Source organism: Plectropomus leopardus, chromosome 20 (assembly GCF_008729295.1).
Source record: "Plectropomus leopardus isolate mb chromosome 20, YSFRI_Pleo_2.0, whole genome shotgun sequence".
Lineage (NCBI taxonomy): Eukaryota > Metazoa > Chordata > Actinopteri > Perciformes > Serranidae > Plectropomus > Plectropomus leopardus.
Window position 1 is genome coordinate 22,777,978 of NC_056482.1, and position 19,251 is coordinate 22,797,228.

The 19,251-nt window shown below is 37.8% G+C and overlaps 1 protein-coding gene across 1 annotated transcript; it reads right to left on the bottom strand.

Moving 5' to 3' along the window:
- Window positions 1-758: 758 nt before the first annotated feature.
- On the bottom strand, window positions 759-18,700 carry bnip3lb (BCL2 interacting protein 3 like b). The gene is made up of 6 exons (XM_042508958.1): window positions 18,296-18,700; window positions 10,671-10,902; window positions 8,043-8,121; window positions 7,582-7,685; window positions 5,683-5,832; window positions 759-4,046 (listed from the first exon to the last, which is right to left on the bottom strand). The coding sequence occupies exons 1-6, from the start codon at window positions 18,351-18,353 to the stop codon at window positions 3,998-4,000; spliced, it is 672 nt and encodes a 223-aa protein (XP_042364892.1). The 5' UTR covers window positions 18,354-18,700; the 3' UTR covers window positions 759-3,997.
- Between the last annotated feature and the right edge of the window lie 551 nt (window positions 18,701-19,251).

The following is a 19,251-nucleotide window of genomic DNA, read 5'->3' on the forward strand; positions in this document are numbered from 1 at the left end:
TGGTAATAAATATTATATAAATAAATAAATAAATAAATATAAGACTTAAGTATTTAAATATGTTAACTGTGATTTAATATTTTAATATTGCACATAAAATCAAACTTTAAAAAATATTATACTTTAATATTATTTTCTACTTTCATTGAATTATCATTTTAACCAACATCAGTTCTAATCATAAAGATTAAATTTTCATTGATTTTCAGAGTTTAGACATTTAAATGCCATTTTTTCATGATACCACTATGTCTTTAGATTAAAAAAAAATAAATAAATAAATACAAAAATTATTTTCAATACACTACATGCAAAGTATATATTTTTTGATGATCACATCCTGGGATATGTCAGTGATTTGCAGCAACATTGATTGTAAGAGTACACCTAGTGGAAATAGCATGTATTTTCTTCATTCAGTAAAAAGTAAAATAAATAACATAAAATAAAAATTTAACAAGATGACATTATCAGGTTGAAAAAAGCTCTGATGGCTGAGATCAAATATTGCCGTTTGAATGGGTTTTAATGGCGCATTTTTTTGCCCTTAACAGTATGAATGTAACAATTTTGTTTACACAGTGTATTTTAGACTTATTGTAGGAGCTGAGCTTGAAATTTCAAGATTAAACAAAATTACAAAATCTTGCCAAAATGTATGCCATATGCATGAACACAGCCAAAATTATCCAAAAATGAAGAGTGAAAAGCGCCAAACCGTCCCTCAGGATAAAATGTAAAAACGCATACTCAGTGAATAGCTTCATTCAGGTAATCTTTAATGACAAAATGTTTATCAATTCTTCCAATGTAGTGGGAAAAAGAAAAATCAAAGCAAATGCATCAGTACAATAACTACTGTTAGACCATCACAGTCTGAGGGAAGTCTCTTTCCACACCTTCGATTTCCCGTTCACATTAGGCCCTGCCATCAACAATAGGGGTTCTGTTTCCTCTCACCTCACGTTTAAACTCCCGCGCTGTGCGTTCACAATCTTAATGCAACATCAGGAAAACTTAAAACAGACAACTCAAAACAAACCAAACAGGAAAGAACAATCCAAAACACCACCGTCAAATGCTGCATGGACAAACACAGGCAGACACGTTTGCTGCACAATACAACAGTACCTCTGTGGTTGTCATGGAGACAAAACCCCACACACTGTTGGTAGTTAATGAGTCTGTCAGAAGAGGTAAAACAAAAACACGTCCTGAGTCGACCTGCTGGGTCAAATAGTATTTGCAGCAAAATTATTTCAGTCTAATTTTACTTAAAGCAGCTGTCGATCGCAGAAGTTTAGTATTTTTTCAGACTCTTCACATTTGTCTTCAAGATAAACTTTCTTATAGCTGTGATGTGCATTGGTGACTTTAAAAACTGTTTTTCTTGCTCTGTGAAATGTAACACTGAAATGCTTTTAATCATGAAATCACTTTCTGAAAAGGCAACAAAGTAACGCCAGGTAGTATAATGCTCACCTTTAAAACTTAGACTCATTGGATCACCCTTTAAGTCAAAATGAGCATTCAGCAACAAAAAATGCTCTAAAAGGAGTTTATTAACTAAAACATTTGGCATTTGATGAGATCTGAACGTCAAAATCAAATATTATTTGACCCAGGTCTGGCTGTGGGAGGTCCAAAACTGACCTGGAGCTGATGTCTGATATCAAGCTTTTTAAATCATGCTGTGGACCTCACTGAACATGTTTGCCAAATACCTGTGTTTACACATAAAGTAGAGCCTTGCTAGGTAAAAACAAACTTTTAGTCTGCACTGTCACTGCGATAAATGCTAAATTGAGCTTCATCTTTTGCCTGTCAATACCCTGGAATCAGTTCCCTTCATCTGCAGCTTGTGGAAATTTTGGCAAACGTGTTGGAGTGTTAGAAAGCACAGCTGGCTATTTTTCTCAAGAAAAGCCACTTTTCTTCAACCAATATCTTAAACTTAAAACTCAATTATTTCAAGATTAACATACAACTTTTATCTTTCATGAAAATAAAAGTAACTGAAACATCCTTGAAACAAATGTCAACAAAGCACGATCTCTTCATTTCAAATCTCGTGTTTTGGTACCAATTTTGCACCCACAAAAATATGAAACAATCAGCAAAGCACCATGTCATATCCGGCCCCATGTGGAGTAAAAGTTATTGGGAACTGAGCAGTCAGGACCAAACCAGCTCTACGATATGTTGCAGACAAACCAAGAAGCTCACTCTTACCCCTTTTCCACCAAATTAAGGTTGAAACAGTTCTGTTTTCTGGTGTTTCAACCTGTTTTGAGCATAGTAATAAAGGATGTGTCATCTGGGACACACTCTTTGACGCGATGGGAGCTATGAAGTATAAAACATGCGCGATGTTCCCCGGAGCTGTAATGTTGGAAGAATACAGCAGGCGGCGCTGGAAATAAAGGTATGATGTCTGCTCAGGTGATCTTTGGGTGTGCTATTTTTGGCCTCTTTATGTGTGCTCAGCCTGACAAAACTTTTAAGTACACTCACACTGATGTTGTTGGATACAAAATACACATTTGCAAAAAGTAATTATTTGTTTATGGTCTTCTATTACAGACTTTTTTGTTTTATGACGTCTGTCAGCAACTGCGGACCAGATTTCACTGCACACATGTTGTATCCCAGTGGTGGTAATGTAAGACGGTGACTTCTCCCCTTTTGAACCTCCTTGGTGTCACCAAGGACAGCGTTGCACAACACACAGCGGACGCTAACACTAGCAGCAAAAATGGCAGATTACATTAGCTGCCCCAGAGCATTTGTTCTGTTATTTCAAATATTTGTTTTCCAAAAAACAAGCGTGAACATCTATCAATGAGACCTCTGCACACTCTTCTTTTCCAAAAATCTCTCACTTGACTTCTCCGTTGTTGCTCTCTCCATCTAATCTGTACAAAATGAAAAACCCATTGTCGTTACCAACTTTTTCATGTTCCAAACCAATTTATTTTGGTGGAAATGGACTGAATGGCTCAAAATTAGGTGCAGAAACCACAACAGAACCTGCTCTATGTTGGTGGAAAAGGGGTATAAAAAGACAACATGGACACCGACTGTTTGGACAGATGCCTTTTTCTTTTCTGGACCCGAGACCCAAACCACAAAATACTGTTAGTGTACACACCGAGAGAACACGCTGCCTGCAAAACACACACCTACACCCTGGTTTCCAGTTATTGTCACTTTGCAAAATTCATTCAGTTGCGGAAATGATTTTAAATTTCACAAAAAAAAGTGAAAGAAATGTCACATAAATCTCTCCTTTAGCAGACAGTCAGAGACTTCCCCGGTGCAATTCATGAGCGCTTGTGGTTCAGGATGGCCACTACGGAAACTTTTTTCATCATTACACCTTCTCAATAAACCACCACTTCTGTAAAATAAATTAAAAAAAAACATATTACCTAAAGAAAATGGCTACTTCCAAAAAGGCATGATCACATTTCAGTTCGCGTAGCCGACTCTGAATTTGGTCGAACCCTTAAGAGACGTTGGGCTACTCATGTAGGTGGCACAATCTGTGGTCAGTTCTAAAAACTGGACAGTCCTCCCCTTTTGTCACATGATCGAGGGGACAGCGTGTGTAGTAGAAGAGTTTGGTTTGATGCTGCGACCCTCCCTGAAAACCCACCCGTTACAAACATTAAACCCCATCGCAGGGCCAAATCTGACCTTTATCATTCTTTGAAAAGCTTACACAAGTGAGTGAAGGATGTAAGGCGGGGAGGGAGGGGGTATCTACAGACAGTCAGAACAGCCGATCAAGAAAAAAAAGGGTGGGGAGGAGAAGGAGAGAGAAAGGGGGGAAAAGGCAGATGCTTTTCTCCTGAGAACATGTCATATCTCAGGGATGGAGGAGGGGAAGCAGGCGGGACAGAGGGAGAAGAGACGGGCGCGTTCCTCTCACGACAGCAAAACTTTCTCCAACAACTCATGGCCACTTCTCAGGCACTTTTCTTCTGTTTCGGGTTCAGAAAGAGCTGGCGGGTGGCGTGGTCAGCCTCTTTCCGATGTAGACTCTGTCGAGAAGAAGGTACACCGACACGGAGCAGGTTACACGTCACTATCCACGCATTTTGACTTTTGACGATCCATGGATCTGCATCGATATATCGATTTAATGAGCAACGATCACATAACATCGATGCAAAGTATAAACATCGATCCATATCATCCTCTTTCGCCTTTATTTTGAAATTCTGTGTCACCGTCACACAGCATCAGGCAGATGACAGCAAGCAGCCAAGAAAAAGATGATGAAGATAACGTCATTTAATCTGGTTTGTTTTTGGAGAAACTCAGCATTAACAGACAGAAACTACTGTACTCGGAAACATGGCGTACAACTTACTTCGCTAACTTCTTGCAGCAACATTAGCTGCTCAGTTACAACAATGTAAGACTGAAAAAAACTGTGTATGCAGCGTGTGATGTGCAATAGAATAACATTCACCCAAAAGGCAGGGACTGTTTACACTGCAAGCTTACAATAATGACTTAAATAATAAGTTTTCTTTTTAATTTATTTCTTTGCAAGTGTGTGTACATTTGCTTTGTGCTGCATTATAAAGTGACAAAAAGTTTGTTGAAATAAAATAAATTCAAATAAAAAGGCAAATTTGTTTTTTTGGAGGAAAATAAATCATTTAGATTAATCTACTAATCTAAAAAATAGTCCATAGAGTAATCGATAGAAAAATAGAAAAACAGTCATTAAGGGCAGCCCTTGAATTTTTCAACAATGCACAATTACACATCTAACACCTTCTCTGACATCTTAAGGGTTTTTTTTCTTTGAAAAGTAAACAAATTGTTTCATTATGTTTTTGTAATTTAACAGTAGTATTAGAAGACTTCATAATGGAAAAATAAATCCCCAAAATGCTCATTTTGCAATTAGATAAATCCAAAATATTATTGATATAACTTTTAACGGCTGGTATCGGCCAAGACTGATAGTAACAAATAAGTATATCTCTACATAGAAGCTATGAACATCAAAACCAGCATTTCAAATTAACCCTTAATTCTAAATGGCATATACGAAGAGGTTCATGACACATTAAAATACACAGACACACCAAAAACAGAACTATGAGTCATTTTTCTACTGAACTTCTTCATGAACAGCAGCTGCAGTTCACTGAGACACCACTCTAAGTTAGTGTATCGCTGAGTGAACTCCAGAGTGGCCAGCGGAGATGATGAGATGATGACAGGATTGTTAATGACACTCATTGCACACCACATCACATACAAGAAAACAAGTATCACTACTGTGACAGTATCTGATTAAGGAGCCAGGATTATTATAACATGTGTCATCAGAGTGTTCTTGGGAGTGTCGCAGCCCACTATGAGACAGCAGGTGTGCAGCCTCTCAGTCAGCAGCTGCGCTGCTAGTTTGTCACACAGATATATAAAGAGAGGGAGGACACAGCTGACTGCGGATCTACAGCTCCCCCTACTGGGGCTTATGTACAACTGGGAAATCTAAAAATATTGTGATCTTCTACATGATTAAGAAAAATTAAAGGAACATAAAAAAAATCAGCGCTTAACGTCCAGTGATTAAACAAAATGGAAATCTTTTCTATATTTTCATTAAACTACTGCCAGGCTTGATGTACTGTGATCTGTGGTGTTTTTTCTTACCCCAGCCCCAGAGCGAGGATGTGTGATAGTAGCAGCGAGGGGATGAAGACTTTCAGGAACTCGGCAGAGAAAATTCCTCCTTTTTTCATGGCCCCGGTCTTCCTCATGCTGAGTGTTACTGAGCGTCGAGGGTGACGGAAATGAAACTCCCTGCAAAAAATGACAGTAATTTTAGACACAGCACAATCGATTGAAAACCTGACACCTGCCAAACATAGTAAATATGCCCCCAAATATTAATTCTTTGTCATTTATAATGCAAAAAAATCACTCTCACTTCCTCAGTCTTTAATTCAGGATCATAATTTAGCTATCAAAAGTGAAGCTATAACATTAGATGGCATCTGTAGTCTGTTTTGGTGGCTGTTGATTGAAAAGTAACTGCAATCCTTTGTTAGTCACATGTCGATGATACTGAGTGGGTATTCCCAACTTCAGACCTAAATCCGTCCCAGTGCATCAGCTCAGGAAATATGAACCCCCACAGAAAAAATGATTTTTGCATGGCAAGTTTCTAAGCCTCAGCAAGCAGATACAGAGGACTTATTTCGATTACCGCAGTGTCATTAGCAGAGAAACTGTTTGTATGTACAACAGCTCAAACTTGTGCAAACGGGTACGTAATATGTGTGCATTTGTTTCCAACTTGAATGCCAACTTGAATTGCCATTTCATGGCAATTTTCAGTGTTGGATATATATGTATGAGTGTTTGAGTCCGCACAAATAGCTGCTGATTATCTTGGCAGCGTCGTTGCAGACTGTCACACAAATACATACATGTATCACACACTGATCCATGTTATTGCTGCTAGCCCTTGGCACACTGGCTTTGAAAAAGCTGTAGAGAACAAAATAAGCTGCTTTCTATTTCATGGGAGCATTGCTATTGGAATATCTCTTAACACTTGCAGTTATTGAGTTTAGAAAGTGTGTCAAACTGGATGCACATTCTCTGCTTTATACACAGTTTGCAGTTAAATAACACACTTAGAGCAAAACCATTTGCTCAACTATTTTGGCAACAGTCTTTCCACATTGATACATGAGCTGACTGACTTAAGACAAAATCACATGTAATGTGGATGAAGTGTGGATGAAGACGCTTAAAGACGGTGAGATTCTGCTTATTTTCTTTTATTCTAACAGATGTTTATTGTTCTCTTCTATTGCACTTTTATTGTTAAAGGATTTTAAGAAAATATGATCTGACCTTTTCTCCCTTATTTGTATTAATAGTGTATTATGTTCGGATTACACATCCATTCTTTACACTTGGTGTTTTCATGTATGGCAACTTTGTTATGAACTGATGACCCGCACACAGGAAAAGCAAAAGCCATAAAGTGTTTTTCATCTCTACAACCAGTCTGCAGATGGTGCTTTGTGTGTTTATTCAAATGATGTTTTGTGTGTACTGTACTGAAAAAAGATTTAAGAGTTTGAAGAGTTTTGAAAGAATTGTTCTCTTTTGCAAGTGATTTATATTGTTTTGCTTTGTATGGTGAGAGGTTTGGTGGTAGGCATGTAGTTTTGCAAAAATAATCTGTAGTTAACAGGTTATATGACTGTGCATTGGCAAAAATCCCAGCTTTGAAGCATAACAAACATTTTGAATGGGAAGAAAATCAGAGATGGTCTACACAGGACAAAATGTCAGCTTTCATCAGATTTTTGAGAAAAAAAATGCTCAGCTTTGTAGATCAATTAATCTTCAGCTCTCCAAAAGTTGTCAGCATAAGAGTTTCATACACAATTTCTGGCAGTTGGGTTTTACATTTGTGCTTTGGACTGACTTTATTGCCTTAACGACTGAGCACTTTCTCTGGACACACAGGCAGCTGTGTGTATTCAGTTGCCATGGAAACATCACGTAGATGTTTACTGAGTTGAGACTTACTTGGGGGGAATGTTTTCCGGTCGACTAGACCAGTCAGCAACCCAGTCTGCGTCCTTCATCAGGATGTCCATGTCCCTCTCTTTCTCCAAGGCGTCCTCTTCTGACTAAAGACACAAGCACACACACATGCACACGTCAACTAGCAACCTCGGCATTTGGCAAGACATTTTCTGTGTCATGAACAAAGAGACTCATTCTCAGATCAGTACAGAAAACATATAAAGATTTGCAGAGGGGGGACCAAAAGAGAAAAAGGGTGAAGAAGAAGAAGAGTAAAAGTGACAACACATGCTGTGCAAAAGACACAGAAATCCACACTGGGCGCGGTAGCCATCTCCATGGAAACTAAAGGCAGACAGCAGTTGTCATTCTCGTGCACACACACACCACTTCAGGGCCAGTGGTTGAGGTTGCTATGACAACAGACTGATGGAGAACCTGAGAGGCACGCAAGCTCTTACTAGGCTGTCTCTTCTGCCGCTCACATCCACGTCGAAGATGATCTGTCCGTCATCCTGGGGACTGTGGGGCCGCGGAGGGCTGTGGGCAGAGTCAAAAACCTCATTATTAGCAAAGACATGAACTTCTGAACTTCACATCATCCACGGACTCTACAGGTATCAGACACTTTAAGAAAATGCTTTTAAAAACCAAAAACATCAGCAATACGGACGTTCAAACAGAGGAGATCGACAAAAACAAATTAAAAAGTGAATAAATGAATTTAGATGAAAGGTTTTATTTTATTTTTTAGTTGTTTTGGTTGATTTACAATGCTTACTTTATATTTGTTTATTGATTTTGTTTGCTTGTTTGTTCACTTTTCTTGATTAAAACACATTTGTATTTATTATCGTTATAGAGGTAAGTTTTCTTATAAGACCCAAAGGGGTCTTATAAGAAAACTGCCTACATGAAAACTGTTTATGTGAGTACAGAAAATGTAGGTTAGTCTGATAAATACTATTATCCCTGTTAGTGATTACAGCAATACAATCTACAATGTACATATACAACCACTTGATGATATAGAGAAAGTTAAATATCATGATATTTTTGATCAAATACCTCAATGTAAACATTGCAACGGTACTGAAGGGTTGGTGCTTTCACTTAATATTTACGCAATAAAATAAAAAATAATCAGTAATGTGGATATAATGACTAAGTGAGTAAAGGCAATAAATAGAACAGCTGAAGTTCAGAAAATGACATAACTTTATTGTAATGCAGCCTTTAAAAGAAGGAAAAGACAACAAAATTTTATGATATCCAAAATCTAAAACGATATCTAGTCTCATATCACAGTGCTTATACTTTGACATACTAATCCTTATACACAAGTTGTGATAGTAAATCTGCACTATATACGTAATATAAGAATAATATGTACTATATTTTTCTTTATTCTGTCAGTTTCAGTCTTTTTATGACTTCATGCACATTTGATTCTTGAGATTTAAAGCAAGAAAGCTTGATGTGCTCGAAGAGTGCAGAATGTTTTACCAGCAGTAAACTCCTGCTGCTCCTGTACTCTGACCTCTCTGACGAAATGTGCACTGAAGACGTGTGTCTTGGCAGGGACAAGTAAAGAAAACATTTTCCTAATTTAAATCTGTGAAATATGACACCTGGGTTGTTCTACAACCATAAAGACAGCGCCATGTTTGTGAGCTTGTTGATTCAGTCAGTTTTCACAAACATCCTCAGGTGACTCACTGACAGCTGACTGCCCGACCTCTCTGATAAGCTCTGCTTTATCGCGGCCTTCGAGGATTACACGCAGTGATGTGGCTGGAGGTCGAAAGGTCACGACTTTTCTAACGTGCTCAATAAAATGGGAGGCAAGCTGTGAAAAAGACGTCATTTTATTTTCAGAGGCCAACTCAGCTCCTGAGCAGCTGTGAAGTGAGAGTCAAAGCTGACTCAACATGCTGAGAGTGCAATAAAAGAGAAGAGAAGCCACTCCTCGTTTATGGGCTGATTTCACTTTCCAACCCAAATATTAAGGAACGTTGAGGGTTTTTTCGAAGCTACGTGACCAATATTATACGCCTCTCATAAAAAAGGTGTTTCACTTTTCCCAGTGAGCTTTTATTGAGTGTTTGGGAGAGGAACAGCCATTGGAGCATCTAGGCTGCAAACATTTGACTGAAAAGCTGTATTTCAGTCATGCTATTTAAGACTGCTGTTTTGTCATCTTCTTTTCTCTTCTATCTAGATTTTATGCCCCCCTAAACACACACGTTTCTTACTGTGAGACGACACTGCTCACTGTAGTTCAAAAGTAAAAGAAAGTGATGGATTTTTTATTTTTTATGATTTTTGGGGGGTTTTACCTTGTAGTTGTATTTATTCTAATATGTTATTTATGCTATTTTTATCCATTTATTGATGTACAGCAGTTTGGTCTAATCTGTTGTTTTTAAATGTGCTTTATATGTAAATATGAATTGGATTAGTTTGGAAAACAGTTGAAATGGAAATGCAAAGGAGCTGCTGATTACACAGGTTAGAAAAAAACAGCATCGACAACAAAAAACAAGAAGAAAATGTTCAACAACAGAGCGGTTGCAGTGCAAAGAAGGCTGCTCTAAACTGAGTGAAAGTCATGAGGAACATTAGACCAAAAAATTCACCACGTGTCCTAAATCTTCCACAAGTATAAACACAGACTTTCATGAACCCAAGACCTCATGACTTTCTTTGATCTTTTAAATCGTGGTGGAAATTCCTGCGCTGTCATCTGTAATTCACGGAATATGTAACAGCCTTTTGACCCTAAAATACTTTTACTTTGCTGTTTTGTTAAAGGGTTATTGGAAAATTAGATTGCTATCTACACATGGTTTGTAGCATTTTCAAATAAATATTCCACATTTTTACAGCGTTATTTATGCTGTCTAATCATGAGTTACATTTAAATGCTTTTGTTAACAAGTCAGAGGTCAAGTTACATTACAGAAAAACACCCCTGGAGTTACCATGGACACAGTCTGTTATCAGAGATTTATTAATCTCTTTTTCACAAGTGCAGTAGCACTTAAAACTCTGATGTGAAAATCAGTGCCGTTCCTCTTTAACACTACCTGTCACATGAGGAGTTGCTGCGGCTTGACTCGTGCTGGGCGTCCAGCAGGATCTTCTCCATGTCCCCGTTGTGGATCGAGGAAGATGATGGGACGTGCTCCAAGCCTCCCACCATGGCCTCCTCTTCCTCCACCTGAGGAAGAGGCAGCAGGCCTGGGGCCGTGCCGCCTGTGGAGGACGACTGGGCCGCTCCGGCTGCGCCTCTGTTCATCTCCAACTCCACCCAGGACCCTGAGGGAAGAAACAGACAAACATTTAACTTTCAGTCACTAATCTCTGCCAGGGCTGCAAAGGTTTTACCTTTTGGTTTTTAAATGATTTTCAACAAATATGAAAAATGCAGATTTTATTTTTAAGGTCGGTTTAAGCCATTTTTTCAAAGGGATTCAAAAGTTTAATTTCCTGCTGCAGAAAAAAAAGCCATAGTGCATTCTACAAAGTCCCTGTGCTACAGATTTTCAAAATATAGTGTATATACCAAGTGGTATTATTTAAATCCTATTTGCATTTTTATTGCATTTGATCTGAATATAAAAAATAAACAGATTATTAGTTCCCCCTTTCTCTACCAATAAATATAGTAAATGAATAAATTAAAAATAAAAATAACTAAATGCAACTAAAATAATGAGCTGTAAATACGGCAAGGCATTTTGGATAAAACAGCAAATGACATGCAAAAAAATAGGACTTTTTCACCTTATTTTAGTAGAGAACCATTATTAGATGGTATTAAGTAAAACTAAACTTACTGACACAAACTCTCTAGCCAACTATTCTACAAAGTAGTGTTTCAACTGAGTTTATGTAAAAGAGCTGGACTGCAACATAAATATCAATGTCATAAAATTTAGCATTGCTTTTTAATGAGTTCCTGCATTGAGACATGTCCATATGCAAGTATCAGGATCAGCTGATAAGACGTAAAGTCATGTCAATAAACGAATAAGTCAATATCCTGCTCAGTGCAAGATCTAATATGCCCCAAGGAGCAGGCTATCTGCCTGCATGGCTACTAAAATCAGAAATGTGCAAATGGAATGAATCATTTAACCATGTCCTTTTTATTCAGTGCACTTTACCACACTTTTGGCCAAATTCCCAGAATAATAGCCTGCTTGTGCCTTTACAGCACAGAAGAATTCTCCGTCTATCTGTTCTTCTGCTCTGGTACAGCCACTAATGTTCATTTTTCACTATCTGCACTTTTGATTAAATATGAACATTGTGAGCTTTGACAAAAAAAATCACTTCGAGCAAGAGAGGAGCTTCCAAATTAGCTTTTTCATATCAGACATTTTGACTTGTCATAACAGGGTGGATAAACCAGGCCAGTGATCAAACATGCGCAATAACTGGACCCTGAAACTGACACACCTAAATGGAAAATAAGCATTGTTATATCAACTTTTGCTACAATGACATTTATGTTTCTGTCTGTCGTGAATAAAGCCTACTAACTTCTTACTGATTACTCTGAATAAACTGTGATTTTCTTTGTTGTGCAGTAACAGTATTAGCTTTATTTACTTTATTTAGAGTGATAATGTTCTGAAATACAGTAATGTGCAAAAGTCTTAGGCCACCATAGATTTGTTTTTTTTACCAAAGTTGTAAGGAGGATGCATATCTTTCTTCCTCAGGCTCTTTATTAAGAAATAAACAAACAAAAAATACAGAGAATGTGTATAATGCATAAAAAACATGACAGTGATGATGATGGTGTGCCAGTATGTTGTATGTTGATGTGAGAGTGATAGTAACAATACATGTTGTACCTGTGAGCTATATTGCAGGTTTGGCCTTCATGGTTACGGTCCTGATGCTGCATTGTTGTGACTTTCATGACCTTCCAAAGGTGAGATATACCATTGGAAATGGTTGTATTATTAGGAGATTTCGTGATATCTAACGCTCCCTGAATTATTATTGGCCCTATGGTGCTAAGGTGGACACTTATTAATCTGATTCTGTGGAGCCTGAATGTGCTGAATTGAATTGAATTGAATTGAATTGAATTGAACATCAGAAAAGTCAGAACAAAGTCACTTCTTTAGATTGAAGTCAATATTTAGTGTAAACATGGAATCATGAAACCATAACAAAAAGCTGCTAAAACAATCAATATTGAGCTTTGGACATGCTCTGAACAACCTGGTGTAAATACGCCAAAAGATCAGTATTGTAAATCTCACACTGTCTATCCAAGAGTATTTCAGACATGCTAAATGGAAAGGGAGGTCACTCCAAATTCTTGTAACTTTGGCCAAAGTTAAGTTTCTGAAATATTTACCTGTTTACATATTTCCTGTGTGTTCTGATTATATTTTAGTAAAGAGACTACTGAGACATAAATATGTATGATTATTATAAGCTTGCCAAAATAACAAAGTTTACGGTGGCCTAAGATGTTTGCACAGTTCTGTATTGCCTGAACTATCAGTGAGAACAGAAAGTTAGAGTTGGAGCCTTGACAGACCTTGTTACAGCAGGACAAGCACAGCTGTGAGTGAGAAGATTAATGTTGGCTCTCTGCAGTTTTTAGTGTCCTAGTGAGCGAGGTGCACAAAGCCGAAAACTGGCACACATGAATGGATTTGCAAACAAATCATTAATGTCGTTAATTACACCTCTGCCTTTCCTGCTATGACATGTCAAAATACCTCTTGTCAGCACTCCCACAAAGCGCGGCCAAAAGGCTTCCACTCAAAAGCCAAAGACAAAAAAAGGGGGATGAGAAAAAGAGGAAAGATGTCAGAATGATTTCCTGGTCCTAAGCTTCAGAGAGACGACAGGACGAACAGACTGAGCCTGTCAGTCAGAGAGGTTCAAGCTCTGTTTACTGCTGTGTGATGAAAGGGCAGTAAATGCCTGCCTGTGTGTGTGCTGCGGGGTCCTGTAGACCTTGACTCGATATATTACAACCTCCCTGGTTGTACGTGAGCTTGGGCTGGCAGCTGAGGAGGCACAACATGTCTGAGCTGGACTGCAGCTATAGCGAAGGAAAAGGTTAGCTGGGGCAAAAATCTGAAGAATGGAGGGGACAAATTTCACAACATCCCTCATTGTGCTTTAGGGCCGGGCGATTAGTACTTCTTTTGAATTTTGTGCTGCATGACAAGTCTAACAAAGGCGCTCCCGTTTTGTCTTTTATTTTTAAAGTCTTTTGTGACTGAATTTTAAATGAGAATTGTGTGTTTTATTGACACTCCAAGTTTGGATAGGCAGACAACAAAACCTAAACAACTTGGTCCCGAAAGTAACACAAACTGACCAGCAGCATAAGACCACAGACTCACTGTGTTCTGTGGAGTAAAATAACTCTGTCAATGAAGTCTGATGGCTTTCAGGAGAGCATAACATAACAGTTTCCTGTTGTAAAGGGCTGACTGACAGCAAGGTAATGCAATGAAAATAGTCTAAATTTAGCATACAGGTATTTAAGTGATCCTATTTTCATGAGTATAAAATACAGTTTGTTGCTTCCCCTGTCTACGGTCGCCAGAAACACTAATTTTTACATCATGGCTCTCATGCCATTTTAATGTTTTGTTAAGTCTATTTCTGTTGAATTTAATTAACCAGAGTTGTAAAATGCTACCATTTCTGTCAGTGTATAATTAAGAACACTTTGCCCATCATTATTCCCTCTCTCCTTTCAGATGTAGCATCCATACGTATATATAAATCATTAAGTAGTCGTGATTTCAATATCAATCAAAATTAGGGGTTGACAGATTATCGGCCTGGTCGATTTTTGGGGCCAATATTTGACATTTTGCCATTATCTGTATCTGCATTTTATTTTAATGATCACTAATAAAATTAACTGATTAAAAAGTGCAAATAAAGTGTCAGCATGGGAAGAACTTTTACTGTAAACCTAATTTTTATTTATTTATTTTTATTTAATGTTTTAAAGAACTTTACAAAAAAATTAAAAAGTTGCAGGGAACTTGCTGTATTGTATAGCTGTTTGCTGAAGGCATTTACACAAAGGTTTGTGTTGGAGTTTGTTATATTCCAAATTATCAGTCTAATTAACTAATAATTTGTATCGGCCCTAAAAATAAACCTATATTGGTCAACCCCTTATCAAAATAATCGTGATTACTTTTTTTTTTGCCATAATCGAACAGCCGTAACTTGCAGCTTTAAAAATACTTTCTCCTTCCGTCCTGACCAAAATAAAGAAGACGAAGGCCTCTTGAGCAGGTCACATTACCTCATAACAGTAAGTAAACACCACGTTCACATGCGCTTTCAAGGGACTGAATTTCGCAGTTCAGGCATCACGCCAGTTATACCCACCACCCAAACGATGCACCCCTCCCCCTCCTAAACTGGCCTCGACTCAGCACTTGCACTCATCCTGCGGATTACACAGTGGACTGCGAGCCAAGCTACTGGCGACAGCCCATTGTCTCCGCTCTGTGGACTAAAACCACACTGCCGTGCTGCTGAGGCTTCCGAACATTCTGGCCGTAGAGCGGCGATCAGCTGTTGGGTGGGTTTAGAGGAAGTAGGCCTGGCGTGACCTCCCTGATCTACTGATGCTGAGGCTCAGACAGGAGGAAGGAGGGCCAAGGCTGCCTCTTGCCTAAAGATCCCAGGTATTAGATAAAAATGCCACTGGTGGGAGAGCTCCAGGAAACGCCAGAAATAACACAGTCTCAGATAACAGACCACACTGCTGGCCTCTTCATCTAAACAGTGCAAGGTCTTATTGTCCCTAGAGCTATGTCTCAGCATGTACTCTTACTGCACGAACCGCACCATTAACATCTGCTGTGGTTTTTATGCTTCGTAAGTTATTCTGACTCAGTCACATGTAACTAAGTTTATCAGCCAAATGTGAAAGTTAATCCAAAATAGTGCTGAGTTAATGCTGTGTTAGAAAGGGATTATGGGGCCACAGAGAAAATAAAAGACATCTCACCCTTCTGAAATGTTTGCCTGTCTTCGCCAGTCTCTTCCCAGTTATTGATATAACACAAGCAGATATATTTACACAAAAATGTGGACTGTTCTGAGATATACAACAAGGATACCACACTTGAACATAACAACCAGTGGTGGAAGAAGTGTGCAGTTCCTTTACTTAATTACAAGTACTAATACCACACTGTGAAAATACTTTGTCCTACATACTAAGTCCTGCATGGATGCAATGTTACTCAAGTAAAAGTAAGTCTAATAAAGAAAATATATTTAAAATAGTAAAGAAAAAATATTTTTTTTTAAAAAAGCAAACAAAACATGCCAAAACCCTAAAATTATTTTTAAAAATGAAAAATAACTTTAAAAACTCAAAAAATTGTTCAAAATCAAAATTGTTGGACAAAAATAGAAAGACCAAAATTCTAAAATAAACCATAGAAAATGCCCCACAAAAAACCTTCAAAATTAGAAGAAAAAACAACCACCCCCACAAAACTCAAATTTATTAAAACAAACAAACACCAAAAACAAAATAAAAATGATTTTTAAAAAACTCACATTTTTTTTAATTTATTTTTTTTTAAATTTTTATCAAAACAGTTGGCAAATAATTTTCTATCAATCAACAATAATGATACACTTATTGGTGCTGCTGTACTTTTGTAAACTGTTAGGTAATTTAATTTATTACAAACATCATACTTTATAAAATCCTGTTATAATTTTATACAAAAATCTTAATTTGTAAACAAAGCTTTCAGATAAATGTCTTGAAGTTAACAGTACAATATTTCCCTCTGAAATGAAGTGGAGTATAAAATGGCATGAAAAGAAAATACTCAAGTAAAGTACAAGTACCTCAAACTTATACTTACGCACAGTACTTGAGAAAATGTACTTACATTCCACCACTGATGATAACAAAACACTTGTTGCTTTCCACCTCATTAACAGGGGAAAGGTATAACCTAACACAAGCTGATAAATGTACAATTACGGTCGTGAACTGGGGGAAACTTTATTACCATCCTACAGACAAATGCTTCCACAGTAACTCTCCATCACTGGCTATCCGATCTGTGTGTCTCTTTAAAAAAAGAAAAGTGTCTGGAAAGTCTGATTCCTGCCCAGTGTGGCTTTGGATCAACCAGCATAAATGTTCCTACGCTGCAGTGCACTGTAACACTTTCCCCCCGTTCCTCACGTCCAAAACGTCTGTCCTCATGTCACTGGGGCCATAAATAGCATGCCAAGTCACAGCCCCCCCCATTGGTAAGGTAAAACTTAAACCACAGCAGCTCTGCAAGTAAGCCCCTGAGTCAGTGCAGCAGGGTGATTAAAGTGCCTTTGTTTACGTCTGTTATGGCTTATGCAAGCAGAGAGTCTTACATGTAGCTTATCCCATTTCCAGTGTTGGATGAAGTACATGAAAACCACACTTGAGTAAAAGTACAGATTTCTTACCAGAAAATGACTTTGGTGGACGTTAAAGTAACCTATTAAAATATTAGTTACGTTACAGTCTTAAAGTATCTGATATTTACTGTATTTAAGTATCGAAAGTTTTATGATATTAAATGTACTTAAGTATTGAAAGTAAAAGTACAAGTAAGTGTTGTTAATAAAAAAGGCAGGTGGTGAGAATGTTGAGAATTATGAAGATTAATCCTTACTAAATTACACATGAAGAAACATTAGGATTTAACTTTAAGGATTTAAAGAACAAAATCCAGTTTTCCTTCCCTATTTTACTGTAAGTGCCTCAGATGCTTAGGGGAAATGTATTGCAGAAGAAGTATATTTTTTTTGTAATGGGAAATACAGGAATAAAAGTGAAAGTTGACAGAAATGTAATCAGATAATGCATTTCTACACAAATGACACAGTTGTCTGTTAAAAAATGATATTTGTCAAATGATAATTTAGTCAGTAATTTATTTAAAAATCACGAATTACTTTAAGGGTTATTTTACTGAAATCTAAAAACACATAAAAGGGATATAAGAGGGTATAAATATCATATATCAAAGCCAGTTTGTTATTTCTACAGATATTAATGACTGTAATATACAGAACCCATGTGTTTAAAGGGGGTTCATTTACTGAAATGTCAAAATATAATACAAACGTTAGATACCTACGCCTGTTTCTGTTATTTCTACGGATATTATTAACTGTAAAGTACAAAAACTGTGTTTAAAAGGAATTAATCTGGTGAAATCTGAAAATATAATACACAGAGGGTATAGACGTTAGATATATACGCCTGATTCTATTATTTCTACAGATATTAAAGACTGTAAATGGTTTAAATTTCTATGGCCCCATTTTTCCCAATTTTGACTTCTTCCATCTCGTCTTGTTGACAACGCTTAATCCCGCCTATACCCTAGGCGTGAATCGCTGATTGGCTGACTCGCCCGTCAGTCACACCTGCTGAAACGCGATTGGTCCCTCCGCTGTCAATAAACATACGGAACATAGCGTTCTAACGTCTCCCCCTTTAATGTAGCCTTACGGCGGAAAAAACACGACAAACGGGCAAAATAAACTATTTTTAATGAGTGAGAACCCTCATTAAAATTATTCTAAACATGAAGTCACGTACACGACACGTTCCACAAACAGAAAACACACTGACAAACTGTTTTAGTCGAGCAGTTTGCTATCATTTTTAGCTTACCGTTTAGCCCGGAGTCTCCGTTGTTGTCTGTAGAAGTAACGTTAGCAGCGTCGGACATCGTGGTGCCTGGTGAGCAGGGCGGGTTGCATAAAAGGTGCTCAAGTCAGTGCAAAAAAGCGCACTACTTTATCTGCACACATTCAGACGTGCGATAGTGCAGCTGACTCGATTGGCCTCCGTTTTATTTGTCTTCAGAGAGCGGCTAGCTAAAACTAAGCTAACGCAGCGCTGCGGGTTTGTTTATCGCCCGTTAGCTGGTCTGAGAGCAGCAGCCGCGAGCCGCTCAGACCTTCGCGGAGCTGGGTGATGACGTCACGCCGTCCCGTTGATAACAAAAAGAGGCAGAGGGAGTCGCGTTACATAACGATGAGGAGGGACTCAAAACACCAGCACATGATAGAGCATGCATGAGCTATTAACACTGATAATTGATCAGAAGCACGGATACATGTGTTGTGATTGGCGCTGGTTAAATGGAAGAGAAGGCGTGCGTGCACTCACGTACACAGCGCACGCAGATGTTTACCCAAGTCTCAGCAACCAGACACCACACACTGTAAAATCTGATGAGTTTATTTTACTGAAAATAACATGTAGGAAACCGATTGCCTCCAGAAATGTGAGTAAATAAAATTATTAATCTTAGTTAAACTTTACATCTAATTGTTGTTACTTAATTTATTGCAGCTGTTGCAACCTAAAAATGACAAGTAAGTCAATGTTCCTGATTTTTCACAAGTTCAGTAAAACAAATTTACTGTGCAATATATATCTGTATTCTGCTGTTTGCAAACTAGTCAAGTCATATTTGTATATATTTAATCATGTTATCAAAACAGAAGTCAGAATTTTAGATGAGACATAGAATAAAGTGATTTTGATGAAATATCATTTTGAAGTTGTCCCCCCCCCCCACCAAACTGAAGCAGTCATCCAGCTGATGTGTTCAAGGACTG

Excerpts from the sequence above, each read along its gene's own strand:
- bnip3lb (XM_042508958.1), bottom strand. The coding sequence starts at position 18,353 with ATGTCCGACGCTGCTAACGTTACTTCTACAGACAACAACGGAGACTCC. Across the intron at positions 10,903-18,295 it reads CGGAGACTCCGGGCTAAACG|GGTCCTGGGTGGAGTTGGAG; the intron begins GTAAGCTAAAAA and ends TTCTTCCCTCAG. Across the intron at positions 4,047-5,682 it reads ATCCTCGCTCTGGGGCTGGG|AGTCTACATCGGAAAGAGGC; the intron begins GTAAGAAAAAAC and ends TCTTCTCGACAG.